General features: G+C 46.5%; 1 protein-coding gene across 1 annotated transcript in view; it reads left to right on the top strand.

Moving 5' to 3' along the window:
- Nucleotides 1–508: 508 nt before the first annotated feature.
- The window catches only part of SIAH3 (siah E3 ubiquitin protein ligase family member 3), a 38,781-nt gene continuing 23,163 nt past the window's right edge, over nt 509–16,126 (top strand). Inside the window, exon 1 of the mRNA XM_072359118.1 lies at nt 509–1,186. Coding sequence (XP_072215219.1) covers nt 1,052–1,186 — 135 coding nt within the window. The 5' untranslated portion in view covers nt 509–1,051. The remainder of the gene's footprint in view (nt 1,187–16,126) is intronic.

Here is a 16,126-nt window from a genome sequence, read left to right as displayed (position 1 = left end):
ATTTCCTGCCTACCGATATGCGAATGAATGAGAAGCAAAAGCCTTCAGCGTGTTTAATTATTCTGTTGATTTAGAAGCCACTTTTTTTTTTTCCCAGAGCAGTCTCTCCCCGTGCATGTGCTCCCATGCATCACACATTTCATTATTTTCGGGAGCACGCTCTGTACCTTTGCATGCTCTTGCAGCTCCAGCATCCCGCACCTACAGCATCCTGCATCCAACCTAGACACACTGCTGACTTGAAAAGGAGTTAACCCAAGTTACAGCGGACCCCAGATCTGCCGATGTCTTGCTGTTTTTTATTTATTAGGTTATTTGTTTGCTGGGGGGAGGGCATGTTATTTGTGAGCTGGGAATGTCTCCCCTGTAAAGGAGCAGAATATAACATTAACAAAGCATCAGAGAGTGACAAAAACTGAAAGCAAAGCCCACAACCGCACAGGCGTGAATCTATTTATACAGCGAGCGCTACTTCTGCTTCACCCTGCGAGGAGCTGTAGCTCCCTCTGCATATGTGATTTTCCTCCTAGGCTGCACAATGCAGCCCTGCTTCACCTATTCTTGCCACTTTCCTACAGTTTTGTTGGTGGGCTTCTCTCCTACCCGTTCCATTTATCTCTAGTATTAGGGCGCCCTTTGCTAAATGAAGCCAATTAATAAATGGAGACGTTAAGCAATCAATTGTGCCTGCCTATCTCCCCAGCCCTGCATACTCCCGGCTGTAATCGCAAGATAAATGCGATGTGCTGATGTATGGTAATGTTCAATAATACATTCTCCGCCAGGCTCGATTCATCAGGGACTTTCTGGAGGGGAGGCATTCGTTATTGGCTGTCTCCGGACCTCAAGGATAACAGTTCTGTCCTTTCCATTGGCCGACCCGCTGCTGCAAGCCTCTTCCCGTCTTATTTTGATGATGAATATGAAGGCATGCTGAGCCGTGCCGGAGCGCAGCGCTCGCCGACTGCACTCCCTCCTGGCCTCAAGGACTGCGGGGCTGCCTCGCTGCCTCCCCCGCCCGCCGCTGGCAGCAGCAACCCCCGAAGTTGGGATGCTTTTCTTCACCCAGTGCTTTGGGGCTGTCTTAGATCTCATTCACCTACGATTTCAACACTACAAAGCCAAGAGGGTTTTCTCAGCCGCCGGGCAACTTGTCTGCGTCGTCAACCCAACGCACAGCCTGAAGGTGAGCCAAACAGATTTACTCTCTCCCCGTTTCTCAGCTCCCTTACCCCTTCCTCCCTGCTGCTGGCGTTTCTCCCCGTGGAGGCATGATGCTCCGATAGCGTGGGGAGAGCACGGTTACAGCCACGGCACAGGGATGGATGCTCACAGCACTGCAGGAGCACTTTGGGGATGAAGGAAGGAGAGCATCCCGCAGCCAGAGTGGCTGTGGGCAGCCACCGGTCCACACACTGCCAAAGTTTCTCATTCATCCATGAGACAAGAAGGCATGCTGTGAGTGTCTGAGGGGGGCAAAAAGTTAGTTTGATCAATTAGAATGTTTTCTTTTAAAAGGGCTCTGGTGTGGCTAGTGCTGCTGGTGTGTGACAGTGTGCTGCTGGTGTGTGACTATGTGGTGCTGGGGAGTGGGGTGAGGGGGCTCCCCCACAGCCCAGGGGTCTCTGCCTGTTAACCATGCTTTCTCTGGGGCAGAAAAAAAGCAGTTTCTGCCTCCCAAGGGGAGCCTGAAGGTGTTCTTTGGGCACCAAAAGCCTCCTTCGTCCTCTGCAAGGTGAAGCTATTTTAAGGAGGGAGAATACATTTGCCTTAATGCAAAACTATTTATAGAGCCCATAAAACACTTCTCTCGTGAATGTGGTTCTGGATTTACACTGACAAAGTGTCAACAGTTCCATCTGCACCAAAGCCCCGATGCTTTCATGCAGAGCCAGAGCAGTGGGTAAGGAGGAGGCTGGGGGGCTTTAGGTACTATATGGCTGCAGCGAGGGACCACCTTGAACTCAGTGACTCTGTTGTGCTGAAAGCCCCTCGCAGACCCGACCTGCAGAGCAGACTCAGAAGGGAATTTAATTCAGGACAATTAATCCGGGCTGGATGTGGCTCTGGGCAGCTTGGGCTGGTGGTTGGCGACCCTGCACATAGCAGGGGGGTTGAAACTCGATGACATTTGAGGTCCCTTTCAACACAGGCCATTCTATGATTCTATGATTCTAGTACATCTGGCTCTGCTTTCCCACAACAAGAGGTCTGCTGGTAGGGTGAACCCCCCTTCCCCCCCCCCCACTTAGAGCAGCATCCCCCTGATGAGAACAGCAGCACTCCAAGCAAGATTTCTGGAGCTGGGTTTGCAGTGTGAGGCAGGGAGAGGTGTTTCCCAGCACAGCAGCAGCCTGGGGAGGGTTCTCCTGCAGGGCTGCCAAGGGATGTTTTGGGGACAGCTTGCCCCTCATGTCATTGCATCCTCCACTATTGCTGGCACTGCTCAGACACCCCACAGCCCTCTTTTTCTCTCAAAGGGATCTGCCCATGCAGATTGGCAAAGCACACTGCTGGAAGAAACAGCCGCCTCTGTGAGTGTATGGGGAGATTTGGTAAACATGTGCTTCTGTTTCTGACCCCTTTTAAATGAGTGCCCCCTGCTACTTTTGTCTGCAATTTGAATTATGGGAAAAAGAAAAAAAAAGAAGAAGCCCTTGTCATCAAATAGTTTTTGAAGGTCATGTTACAATGGCACAGTCTGACGAGACACCCCACAGGCACGCGGTCCACTTCCCTCCCCTGTGGTAAATGGGACAGAACCTGATTTTGTCAGTTCACCTCCTCCCAAGCTGCAGATTCACTTCACTTGCCTTTAAAAGTGCCAGAAGAAAAGTTAGAATCACAGAATATCCTGATTTGGAAAGGACCCATAAGGATCACAGACTACAACTCCTGATGCTTCTGTTCCTCTCCATTAAACACATGGGGTATTTCAGCACATTAAAATCCCTCATAGACAAGCTCCCCACTGCTGGGACTCAGAGCACAGCAGAGAGGTGAGTAATCTCAGTACAGTCTTGCTTGGGCACAAAGCTCCCTTGGTAACAAGCAGGAGCTTCTAGGAAAGGTGCAACATGTAAGTGAAGCACAGTGATCAGGCTGCAATTTCCTTTTCCCCCATACATCCCCTTTGTGCCAGCAGGCAAATGGAATCAACTAACACAAAAGCACGGTGGATAGAAAAAGGAAAAAGAAATGGTACACCCCAAGCAGTCAGCTCATCCTCCCCCCTGGCATGCAGAATGGTCACCTCCCATTAGGCAGGGCATCTTGTCCAAATGCTAATGCCAAATATTGGGCAGAGGAACCTGCTTCTGCCCTGGAGCTGAACCTGTTCCTCCGTGGTGGTTTGTGGTATTACGGCTACTTGATGTTTTGGAGTCTATTACTTCCAGCTGGGTCACTGCATCTGTAACATTTTGCTGACAGCCCCCACATCTACCTTAACAATTGACAAACGGAGTGAAAACTGTATTAAGCTTTACAGCTGATGAATACGAGCCTGCTAGGAAACAAGGGCCGGGAGCAAAGTCATTCCTTCAAAGCTTTAATGATTGTGCTTACCCCACAATTGTAAGCTCTTTGCAAAGGGATTATCTCCTTCTTTATTTCTGCAGTGCTGGAGAGAAGGGGCTGCTGGCAGACTTGTGCAAATGATGAATGATGGGCATTGTGTTCTGCTGTGACTGTGCACCTTGACATCCCTCACACAGCTCAGGTCCCCCAGCAATATGCATAACTCCACTAAAGTCCAACCATGGCAGAACCCACAGGAGGCTCAGGGACGTGGCTGGCATCCAACCCCCACCATGGGCCACTGGTTGTGATGGCGGTTGGCCACCACAGTGTGCACCAGAGATTTGGCACCATGGATCTCAGTGGGAGGCAGAGGACAGGCATCCACCAGGACCCATCTTGCACAGCACTGAGGTTACAGCACCCGTGTTCAGCCAGGTGCCGCGTATGGCTCTGTTAAACACATCCTCTTCGTTCCAGGAGTTATGAGCTTATGAAATTATAGAATGACTTTGGTTGGATCATCAAGTTCTAACCCTCCTGCCTTGGGAAGCAGTTTTAACTCTCCTGAGTGCTGGAAAGAAATGTAACATTCTTATGAAAAACACTCTCCCCCATCTCTGTAGGACTTAAAGAGCTCATTAAGTTAAGAGAAGATGCACGTGTGAAGAAGGGCATAAATAGTTTAACCTTACATTCAGTGAGGGTCTCAGTGCTGTTTATTGGGCCAGTCTTCATTCTAGACTTATTTAAAGAAAGAAGCATATCTGCACTGTTAGTGAGTGCCTTTGAATACTGTTCTAACTGCTTGGTTCTGTGCATAGTGGCAGCCAAATGGCTTTGTAATCCGCTTTATCCCCAGCAAGATTTAAATCCTATGGTGCATGATACCCCCATGAGACGTACTCTTAGAGTCAGTGTAAGCAAGGATATGGGCTCTGCAACATGCAGCTCACAGCCTCTGGCCAGCCCCCACCATCAACTCAGTGCAAGGCTGGAGTCTGGGGAATTCAAATGGTGTTTTCCCACCTGAAGCAACAGGACCCCCAACAGCCAAGTAAAGAGAGGCTTTGGCATCCCCCCGCTGCCTGCAAACCCAGGCCCCTGTCCCATGGTGGGGACAAGGCTGCATGAACATCGGGCAGTCTAAGCTCCAAAATCCTTTTGCAGCAAGCAGCTAATGATGGGTACCAGGAGTTCACCCATCCCATAACTCACTGACCTTGCAGACCCATGCATACATATCACATGGGTCCACAGCATGGGAGAGCAGAGTAGCATGGAAAAGTAGAGCAGCTTTGAGCTCCATCATCAGAAATCACAGCATCCTCTGGGAGGATGGAGAGGGAGGGGAAAAGCCACCATCTCTGAAGTTTATGTGCTAATATGCTCATTACCCATCCTGACCAGTGCTATAGCTCTGGAAAGAGAGAGAGGGACAGAGGGACTCAGCTTCATCCCTGCACCTGGACAGAGAGTTTGGTTTGGGGTTAGAACTGCTGGAGTGAATTTTAATATTGAACCCTACCTGACCACAGGATGCATCAGGTCAGTTGCCATCCATGGGAGATGGTGCAGTCATGGTAATGTTAGAGAAACCCCTCTCTCTCCCCTGTGGGGTGTTTGGCAGCAGGGATTAGGAGCAACTATCAGACACATCATACTGTGCCCTAATCCTCCTGCTCTGAGCTGGCTCAGTATAGACATGCATATACATGAGCCATACATGACAGTCCTGACACCTCCCTCAGGAATAATGCTGCCCCAAAGCTATTGCTGTTGCAGACTCATGGGGTGCAGAAGAAATCAAGATGTTTTAATAAAAGCCTTGATTCTGTGAAATGAGTCGTGAGGTCTCAGCGTGCTTCCGAACAGATCTAAGTTACACCCAGAGATTTCCATCATTAGCACAAATCTGCGTGATTTGACAGTGCTCTATGGAGAGAAGCCAAGCACTGAGCATGGTCCTGCAAGACCCAGACATCAAAAAGTCCAGTCCCAGGTCCTTGAGCATCATTAAAATCCTCAGAGTCAGAATTTGCAAACAGTACAGTATCTGTTTAGAGTGAGGGAAAAGAGATGCAGGGCTGCACCCTGCCTCCCCAGGGCTTTGGCACTCACTACACATAGGGAATCCCTCATCCTTGTCCTGCCTGGCCCAGAGTTTAGGCTTTGGGTAGCCCTGGCATCCCCCATGTCTTCTTCTGTCAGCATCTCTTGGCTTGGTGCAGAACAGAGAAAATCAGTGAATCCTGCTGAAGTCTTTGCCCAGCTTTACCCAGGACTGAGTGAGGCAGTGGGAAACAAAGATGTGCTTTTCTGGTGGTAATGAGGAATGCTGCTCCCCTGCAATGTCAGCTTGTTTCCTGCCCTCAGCTCTCCTTCCCCTGCTCTCTCTGAACAGGGGAAGCGACTTCTCATCTCTGCATGTACGTGCTTTATTTGGAAGTGAGAAGCAGGGATGTTGGGAAGTTAAACACCTCATCAGGCTGCTTTCTTTTTCTTTTTCTTCATAGCTTGTCTCTTTTCATTAGGTGCCATTTCTTCTGAGCTGTCCTCACGTTGCACACTGCTGCCTATACAAAACCCTTAAGGCAAAATATTCTCCTTGTCTGTCATTCAAGAAGCTAATTTTGCCTCTTTTTCCTCTTTTTAATCCTGCGGAAGGAAAGCATCACTAACTTTACTGCAACTTTGGGTCTCTTCTGTGCCTTTAAGCTCCTTCAGAAGGAACCGCAGCCATTCAGACCTCAGCATGTTTGGTGGCACAGATTTCCACACTGACTGTAGAAGTCCTGTTTTAAAACAGTTACCAGCAAGATGGGGAGAGCTTCAGAATTAAGGGAAAGGTGTCTATCACCACTTTCATACTGACAAGGAATCATAGAATCATAGCACGGCCTGGGTTGAAAAGGACCACAATGATCACCCAGTTTCAACCCCCCTGCTATGTGCAGGGTCACCAACCACCAGACCAGGCTGCCCAGAGCCACATCCAGCCTGGCCTTGAATGCCTGCAGGGATGGGGCATCCACAACCTCTTTGGGCAACCTGTTCTGTGCTTCACCACCCTCTGTGTGAAAAACTTTCTCCTAACATCTAACCTAAACCTCCCCTGTCTCAGTTTAAAACCATACTTTATATGCTTGCAAAGTGCTGTTGCTCTTAGGCACTGGACAGAAGTCCCAGCAAGCAGATTCTGCTGGTGAGATCACAGCCACACGTCGTCATACAGCGCAGGGAGCCATGACCACTGTTCATTCACCAGTGTTGGTGGACCATAGATTCACAGAGTTATACCACATGATGATGTACATTGGAAGGGACCTTAAAGCCCATTCAGTTCCAACTCCAGAGTGAACTGCTGCCCACAGCCACCTTCAGCACTGCTCAGCTCTCCCAGTGTTCTCATCTAGGAGGGGAAGAGCACTCAGGCGCAGCAGATGAATTGCCCAGCACATTTGCATGTACAAGTCATAGCGGTTTTATTTATTTAGAGGCATTTCAGAGCATCACATATAACATTAACAGATTTATTGTTAGCTTGACTTGTTACTCTTAACAATGACCAAAAACAACATCATAAGAGAATGTCAGGGACCACCAAGTGCTTTGCATGTTTATTTTGATGTGTGTTTTCCTTCCAGATTGGCCTCTCCAGTAGAAAATATATCATGTGCTCAGCTTTGGTGTTGTAACCAGTACCGTACACATGTAAACACTGAGCTCCAGAGTGAATTGCCCATCAACCTCTGGGCACTGCATGGCAGAGATGAGACACAGCTCCTTGTGAGCGTCTCAAACACAAGATCACACAGTGTCTCTCATGAAGTGTCAGATGAACTGGAAAGAGAAACAGAGAAATGGAGCACAAATGAGACAGAAAAAGATGAAATCAGTAACGTCCCCTTGTGTAGAAAACAAATAAGTACTTGAGACAAACAAGGAGGCGGCTGCTATGGAGCAGAAAACCACATCAGTAAAGGGTGAAAATGTTCTTCTGCTCTCAGGAATTGTCATGTGGCAAATAAGCCAAGAAGTAAAAGAGATAACAGAGAGAATTACCATCACATGAGGATCATATAGGGCAGTGATGTGACAGTCAGTATTGTCCTCAGCTCAGCAGGAACACCCAGGGGTGCAGGGTGAATACATGCACAGAGTCCAAAATCTATCTATTTTGTAGGGTCACATCAATTATTCAGATACACCTATTCTCATGGCAGTCAAACTGGCCTGTTTCAGGGAAAGCAAGCAAATAAACCGTGGATGCTGCCACCATTGCCAGGCAAGCATGGAAAATATCTGAATGAAAATGAGAGGGGGACCTATACAAGACAGGCACTCAGAAATCCAAGGATCAGAACAAAAGATCAACACTGGTTAAAAAAAGGACGGAGTAATGCTAGTACCAATAGTATCTGATGATTTAAACTTATCAGAAATGCAAGTCCTTATGGTAGCCCACATCCCTAGGAGAGTAGGAGTTAATAAAAAGAGTTTGAACTGAAAGACTGTGGTAAGTGAAATATGTCAGAAGAGAGTGAGGTATAAGCACCCTCATTGGTGATCACAAGCAGTACAAAAAAACAATCTGAAGAGGGGAGGATAGACTGTTTGACATCCATCTGCGAAGACTTTTCACCCCAGGACAACACTGAACATCTTTCTAAAGTGCACTGAGTGACTTCTGTGAAGCAAATAATCCCCTCCACCAGCTCTGCCTTTCATGCTCCTTATGGGATAGCTGCCAGCAGAGCAAACTTACTCTCAGTTTATTCAATTAACTGCTTCTTGATTACATTCCCCCTCCAGCAGGATCCCTAATGCTTCAGAGCTGGTTTTCGATGCGTGCGCTGTGTTAATTAGCTATGCATAGAGGTACAAAGCAAAGAGGAGACACTGTTAACTTCATTTCCCTTCCCTTCCTGGATTCTGGCATTGTGCATAGAAACACATCACAGCCAAGGCTGGCAGGGCCCACTGGGTCCCTCTGCTCCAGCCCCTGTCCCAGCAGGGACACCCAGAGCAGGGTGCCCAGGGCCACGTCCGAGTAGCTCTGGGAGATTCCCAAGGAGGAGACCCCACAGCCCCTGGGCAGCCTGTGCCAGTGCTCCGTCACTGCACAGCACAGAAGGGCTCCTGGTGTTCCCAGGCTCTGCAGAGTGTGTTTTCTCCTTGATCAATGAAAGCCATGGATGCTGTCCAGATTCTGGACTTAGGATGAAATGGCATTACTTAAGGTGAAAAAATGATGACTTATTTGACTTTTTTAGGCTAGTTCATGATTTGTAGATCATGAAGGTGTATGGACGACCTGTGTTTTTCTGGGACATTTTAAAATACTGTCAGCCTACATAACTTAGGTTAGTGAAGCACTGAAATCGATTGCTCAGAGAGGTGGTGGATGTCCCATCCTTGGAGACATTCAAGATCAAACTGGACAGGGCTCTGAGAACATGATCTATCTGAAGGTGTCCCTCTTCATTGCAGGGCTGAATTAGATGGCCTTTAAAGGTCCCTTCCAACTCAAGTAATCATATGATTCTATGACTTTCTTGGTCCCTAAGAGCTGCTACTGCGCTGGTGCAGGTGCAGCAGAGGAACATAACTAACTCTGCTTCTCACTCCACCCATACCCATTTCACAGGCCTTGGCGGGTTGAATAAAAGAGCTGGCACTAGTGTGCCAGATTGCAGAGGCAGCTGTAATGAGGACTGTAATGGGCAATATCTCAGGCCACTGCAGCAAGCTTCATCAAAGGGTATCTGACGCAAGCCCGAAGCATCTCTCCTTCAGTCATGCTTTATTGATTCTTAAGGCTTGGTGGCCAAGGGGAGATGTTTGTATTTCACTTCCTCCCTGCAAATTCCTACAGTGTATCCATGGTGTGCCCAGAGGCTTATCTGGCTCATTGAATTTCCTCTCTGCCATCCTTCTGGCAAATGCTTTTGGGGGACAACTCTACTCCCGATGCATCAAACAGAATCCTACGTAAGTAGCTTTCCCAAGACACATACAGGAATCTTTATTCCAGATGCAATCCCTCCATCAAATCTCAGGGGTCCAATCCATGCAGGAAATGATGAAACTTTAAAAAGAAGCAAAACTTTTCCTGGGTTTCTTCTGTCACAGAAAATATTTCAAAAGGGAGACACAAAAATACTGAGGTCATGCAAGGTTGCACAAATGTAACCGATGGCTTGTAAATAACTGATTATACAGGCTGAATTTTCTTTCAGGCTGTTGGTAGAAGATGAAAGCACTATCAGAAGACAGATCTGAAGCCAGCTTAATCTCCAATTGCTTCACAAGGCAGTTGGAGATAATTTAGTGTTGCAGGTACATATGAGCTTACTAGGGAGGTCTCTTAATAATTTTTAAGCTTTTAATGTGGGTTTTTTAATATATATAATAAATCAGTGATTAGGAAAAACTATCCCAGTTTACAGACAAATCCGGACTGTATTGGGGTATTTTGATATTTTGCTGCTTTAACTGAAGCAACTTTAATTTGCCAGAGACCAATCAACAGCCTATAGCAATGAGAACTTTCTCTGATGAAGCAGATTTTGGAGAATGGAAGACTTTTTCTTTACTCACTCAAAGGGAAAATTGATGCTGAAAGCTGCCTTTCAGCATTTTTTGGGGGTAGCAACTTTTGCTCTGAAAGCACAAAAGAAACTTGTAGGTCAAGTAGCTCCTGTGTTGGCTTTCATGCAAAAGGGTAAGCTGCATGCTGCTGTATCTGCAACCTGGGTGCTCAGTAAGGCATGTGCATCCTGGGGTTTGCAAGCATCTGAGATCTGAAAGATACCTCAGTCCAGCCCTCTGTCATGGAGAAGCCTTATTGCCCAAATCCAGTCTTGCAGACAAACTGTTTTTACCTCAACCCTAACCCAGATGGTGGAGTCACCATCCCTGGATATGATCAAGAACTATGTAGATGTGTCACTGAGGGACATGGATAGTGGGCATGGTGGGGATGGGATGATGATTGGAATAGTTGATCTTAGATCTTTTCCAACCTTAATGGTTCTATGATTCTGATTCTCTTGGTGGGTGTCTTTACCTCTTTGGGATGGTCTCATCACCAGACTCCTCCAAGATCCTCCCAGCATATTTCTGAATCCTGGGTTAAACCAGGCTTAGCAACCAGGGTTGCCCTCAGTGATGAGTCATCTGGTACTTGGAACCCAGGGCCCAGCTGACAGTGCAGAAGACAGTGCTTGTGTCATAGGTTTGCTGAGCAGTCTTTTCTGACATCAGGCAGGTAGTGACCATAGGTCAACCACAGATACATGGGGGACCCATCTGCAAAATGAGTCCTGTTGCCACAAATTCTGCAAGGCTGCTAATGAATGCTTTGGTGTCAGTGATGCTGGGGGTTGTGTTCTTCCTATCTTACAGTCAGGATGTAAACATGGAAGGAAGAAAAAGAAGATGATGAAGCTAAATTATAACCACCCAAGTTTCTTTCTTCCCCCCCCCCCCCCCCTTTTTTTTTTTTTGTTCTTTTTGTTCTTTTCTGTTTTGTTTTTTTTTTCTTTACCTTAATCACTTACTGATGATTATACTGAACTTAGAAAATATAAGGCATTTTAGGAGTGTTAAGTGACACTTAGAGGGCTCGTTAATCCATGGTTAGTGAGCAGCCACTGCTGAGAGGGAATGGAGCAATCACACCACTGCAGCACTACACAGCACCATGAAGGCAGTAGTAGACAGTAGTAGTAGTAGTAGTAGTAGTAGTAGTAGTAGTAGTGGTAGTAGTAGTAGTGAAACCACTCGTGATTTCAGAAGGATCTGGACAGGCTAGACCAGTGTGCTGAGGTCAACTGTGTGAGCTTCAACAAGACCAGGTGCCAGGTCCTGCACTTTGGTCACAAGAACCGCGTGCACTCAAAGGATGTGCAAAGGTAAAGAATCCAGGGGTGTCAGCTGTCAGCTGGCTGAACATGAGTCAGAAGTGTGCCCAGGTGGCCAAGAAGGACAACTGCATCCTGGCTGGTATGAGAAATAGTGCAGCCAGCAGGAGCAGGGAGGTGATAATCTGCCTGTACTCAGCACTGGTGAGGCTGCACCTCAAGTACTGTCTTTAGTTTTGGGCCCCTCAGCCCCTCAATTCAAGAAAGGCATTGAGACCCTGGAGTGTGTCCAGAGAAGGTCAAGAAACTGAGAGGGGTCTGGAACACAAGTTGTATGGGGAGCAGCTGAGGGAACTGGGATTGTTCAGCCTGGAGAAGAGGAGGCTCAGAGGAGACCTCATTGTTCTCTACAACTGCCTGAAGGGAAGTTGTAGCAAGGTGTGGGTTGGCCTCTTCTCCCATGCAACAGTGATAGGATAAGATGTGATGACCTTAAGTTGTGCCATGGGAGATTCATGTTGGATATTAGGAAACATTTCTTCTCACGAAGAGCGGTGAGGTATTCTAATAGGCTGCCCAAGGAGGTGGTAGAGTCACCGTTCCTGGCGGTGTTCAAGAACTGTGTTGATGTGGCACTGGGGGACGTGGTTTAATGTGCATGGTGAGTGTTGGTTGATGGTTGGACCAGGTGATCTTAGTAGTCTTTCCCAACCTTGATGATTCTATGATTCTATGGTTCTATCTTCTGGCCAGAGTTATGTGATCACCTTGAACGCAACACATGGCCAGATCTCAGAAAGGACAAACCTCATCATGGTGGCTGCTCCTTTTCCAAAGCAGCTGAAGGAGCAGGATAAGGGAGCCTGCCTTTCTAATGAACTTACCTCCCAGAACTGGTGTTGGAGCTGAAAATAGAAAGAAATGCATGTGCTTCATGTGGTAAATCCTCCTTTGGACATGGGAGATGAGGTGGAGGGACCCCATAGCTCACACCTGGAGCTGTGCCATGCGTCTCTCAGCCTGGTGGGAAGTGACTTGTGGTATGTACAGAGCATCAGCAGCTGCCCCAAACCCATGGGAAGGAAACATAGGATGTGGACAGGTAGTTTTGAAAATACAACAGCTTTCTGCACATCAGCCTTCTCCTTCTTACTCTGTACTGCTCTCCTTGCTCATGAGGACATATCCTTTCACTTCTAAGCCAGAAGAAATGCCTTGGGAAGCAATAAATGCCATGCCATGATACGAGACTCCTGATCTTCCAGGATTTTTTATCTAAGCATAATCCATCGATGCTATTTAATTACTACGAAGCAGCTGCCTTATATATCTGAAATGCTTCTATTTGCCTTAATTTTACAGCATGGTAATTAACTACCAAAAACTTATTTAAAATATATTTACGGAGGGGAATGTCAGAAATGCATCATTTTTTCGAGCTCAGTAAATGCACCCGCAATAACCAATTTGGTATTTAATTAGCTAGTTTATGAGCTCACCTCTGAGAGAAATTGCCTCAGAGAATGCTTTAGCTATGGTGCTTTGCAAGCTCTGAGGAAAAGGATGCACCAGCTGTGGGCCAGTAACATTTCTTTGCTTTATTATGTTGAGGCATTCTGCTATTCATGTAGTCCTAACATAGTCATGGCCATCACATCATTTTAAAGTTCAGCTATTAATCACATAGCATATCAATATGCAATAGAACAATGTTCATTAAGTAGACCATAAATCAGCCCTTATGTTGATTCAGTAGATAACAATGACTTTCATAAAGCTCCTGAGTTGTTGTGGCCAAAGAGGACACTGTTATCAGGAGCAACACATTTCCGTGCAGCCCAAAATGCATCAGATCTGTGCTAAGCAATACATACACAAATAAATATGAATTGGGAAGGGAATTTGTACCTGTAGGTGTGGTTCTTCAGGATTTCCTTGAAGAATGAGTTAAATATCTCCTACACTTCTGCAGCGTGCTCAGGGATGTTGTTCCTTTGGGAAGTACAGCATCAGTGCCTCAAATGAGGGTTGCGCCACAGTTCCTTGCCAAGGAATTTCTTAGCCACAAACTCAAGGAACTTCAGAGCATCACATCTGTGTTTTTCTTGGCCTAAACATAGTGTGAGCTGTGTGACCAAGAACATTTCACTGCTGGCCACTGACTCTACACTCACAGCATGTCTCATCCGCTATGAGGGTGTGCATCTGGAGGGGAGTGTGAAGCTGGGTGGGTGAAAGCAGGGATCCATTTCTGAAATTCTACTGACTGATAACAAGGTGAAGCTGTGTGAGGGGATGGGGAAAGTTTCTTGCCTCCCAGACTTGAATTCACATCTTTTTTAAGCTAGAAGAGGTTCTTACAGTAACCTCACTGGGCCAGCTGTACAAATACAAAGACAAGATCCTTTCTCAGGAGCTTAGGGCCACAACTTCAGCTTTCTGATGTTTGTTAGAAAGGTGTGCAGGTTAGACACAGCATCTGTCATTGACAGAGATCACAACATGCCTACGAGCAAAATATATAAGGGGTGCTCTAAAAGTAATGCCTCCTATTTTATGATTTTGGTCCACAGTGCCAGAGGAGGATGTTGGTATGGCAGTAGCAGTTGAGCCTTCCCACCAATATCCCATTACATTTTGTTGCCATGTGACAGATGGCAGCAGAGGGGCTCTCTGACAGAATGGGATCTGGCATGGAAGTGTAAATGGAGCAAAGGTGTGTTACTGAATTCCTCCATGATGAATAAATGGCACCCACTGATATTTGTCCACACTTGCTGAATGTTTATGGAGAATAGCTAGTGGATATGAGCACAGTGAGGCAGTGGGTGGTGTGTCTCAGCAGTGGCAACAGCAACATGGAAGACAAGCCACATTCCAGCCGGCCACACGCACTTCAGTATCCAAAAATGCTGTGTCTGTCATAGAACCCAAAGTAACTTTGCTAGGACTGGGGGGAAGCAATAGAATAACCCCAGGGAAGAAAAAGAAAATCAATCACAGCTGATAGGCAGTAGAGGTTTGTATTGATTCTACGAGATTTCCCTTCATAGGGATAACTTGCAATAGTCTTACATTCCCTCTGAGCTCACCACATCAACCTGCTCCCTCCCCAGAGGCTGTCCCTGTGCCCCTCTCTCTTCCAGCTCTGCAGGTGCAGCTACAGCCCATCTCAGCTGCTGGATCAGCACTTCTTGTCCTCTGAGGCTTTGTGAATGTCACCCCTGGCTTGCAAAACCATCGTCTTCAGCAGTGCTTTAGCACTCTGTAAAAGGCATCGAAGTCTGAAAGTCACCCCTTACCCCACCTGTGCACCAGCATCCCAGTCTTATGCACATTTTGTCACTTTTCACTCTCTGGTAGATTCCTGCCTAGTTTTTCCAGGCAGAGAGCATCTCTCACTGTAGAATATCAGCTCCTGGAGCATCCCTGGTGCTGCTCCTTGGGACCACCAGTGGGGTTAGCTGTGAGCTCTCTGCTTCCATATCTGGGGGGGGTATCAGCCTGCTGCCAGCCTTAGTACCCCACTTCACATGGAGCATCAGAGCCCTGATCCAGGGCCTGGATCTCCTTGTGCTTTTATTTTATTTTATTTTATTTTATTTTATTTTATTTTATTTTATTTTATTTTATTTTATTTTATTTTATTTTATTTTATTTTATTTATTTTATTTTATTTTATTTTATTTTATTTTATTTTTACATTTAATTCTGCAGAAGGGAGGCCGTGGTTCATTGGTCTGGAAAATATCCTGCTTGTCTTTGGTGAACATTCAGGTTTTCATAAAATGTTCATCAAGTAGAAATTCCCAGACCACTTATAAATACTGTTGCCTTCCTTTTAGAGATGGGAAATCCAAAGCCTTTCGGAGATTAAAGCAGGGTCTGCTCTGCAGAGAGGAGAAGGTCTTGTTCTCCTCCCTTTTAATGAAGGAAGCGTCCTCGGTAATTCTGTGGAATGAGCCAAGAAACCTCCTCTGATGTCAAGGAAAGTCTCAGGGGCTCCACGCTTGCAGGTTCACATCTCGTGTGAGCAGAAAGAAGGTTTTTCTTGAAGCTGCTCAAAATAGATTTGATTTTGAAGGAACAGAAACCCATTAATTATGCTGTTTTGTGAGATAATCAGTCCAGACACCTGCTACATACAACAAGCTGAGATGCTGTGCTAAAGTAAATGACAAATAAATGCAAGCTGGTTGTTCTGGAGGACAAACTCTACTCTCTATCCCACATCAAAATGTACAAACTGCCAACTGTGTAAGGTCATTTCATGATGGAGAGCTAATGCCAGACCTAAAAGACCAGAGAATAAATGTGAAAGTTACTTCCATGTCTTTGTGGCACTGCCCCCAGCAATACATTGAACTTGTGACTCAACACATAGAGAAAATAGAGATGCTGTTGTGTCTCGAGGAACAAAAGTGCAAATTTCATGCAAGATGCCTTCTGTTTGTCCCTGAGGCAAGTGCCTGGGCATCACCTGCAGGATGCTGCCTTCCAGCTCTGCCTCTGCTTCTGTCAGCCCTCCTGCACACTGAGCTCCATGCAAAGCAATAGAGTGATGCTCCTACAGGTGGTTAAATCTGCATTATTCTGATCATTCAGATTCAAAACAAAATTGACAATTGTTCAGGTCTTGTACTTTTTATCTTCCCCCCCCCAACAATAATACAGCAAAGTGCTATTAATGGGCATGTATTAAACTGCTTGGCACAGCATGTTCAGAGCCAAGAGCAGGA

This window comes from Excalfactoria chinensis, chromosome 1 (genome assembly GCF_039878825.1).
Source record: "Excalfactoria chinensis isolate bCotChi1 chromosome 1, bCotChi1.hap2, whole genome shotgun sequence".
Classification (NCBI taxonomy): Eukaryota; Metazoa; Chordata; class Aves; order Galliformes; family Phasianidae; genus Excalfactoria; species Excalfactoria chinensis.
Note: the sequence above shows the minus strand (reverse complement) of the source record. Positions and strands in the feature narration are given on the sequence as shown.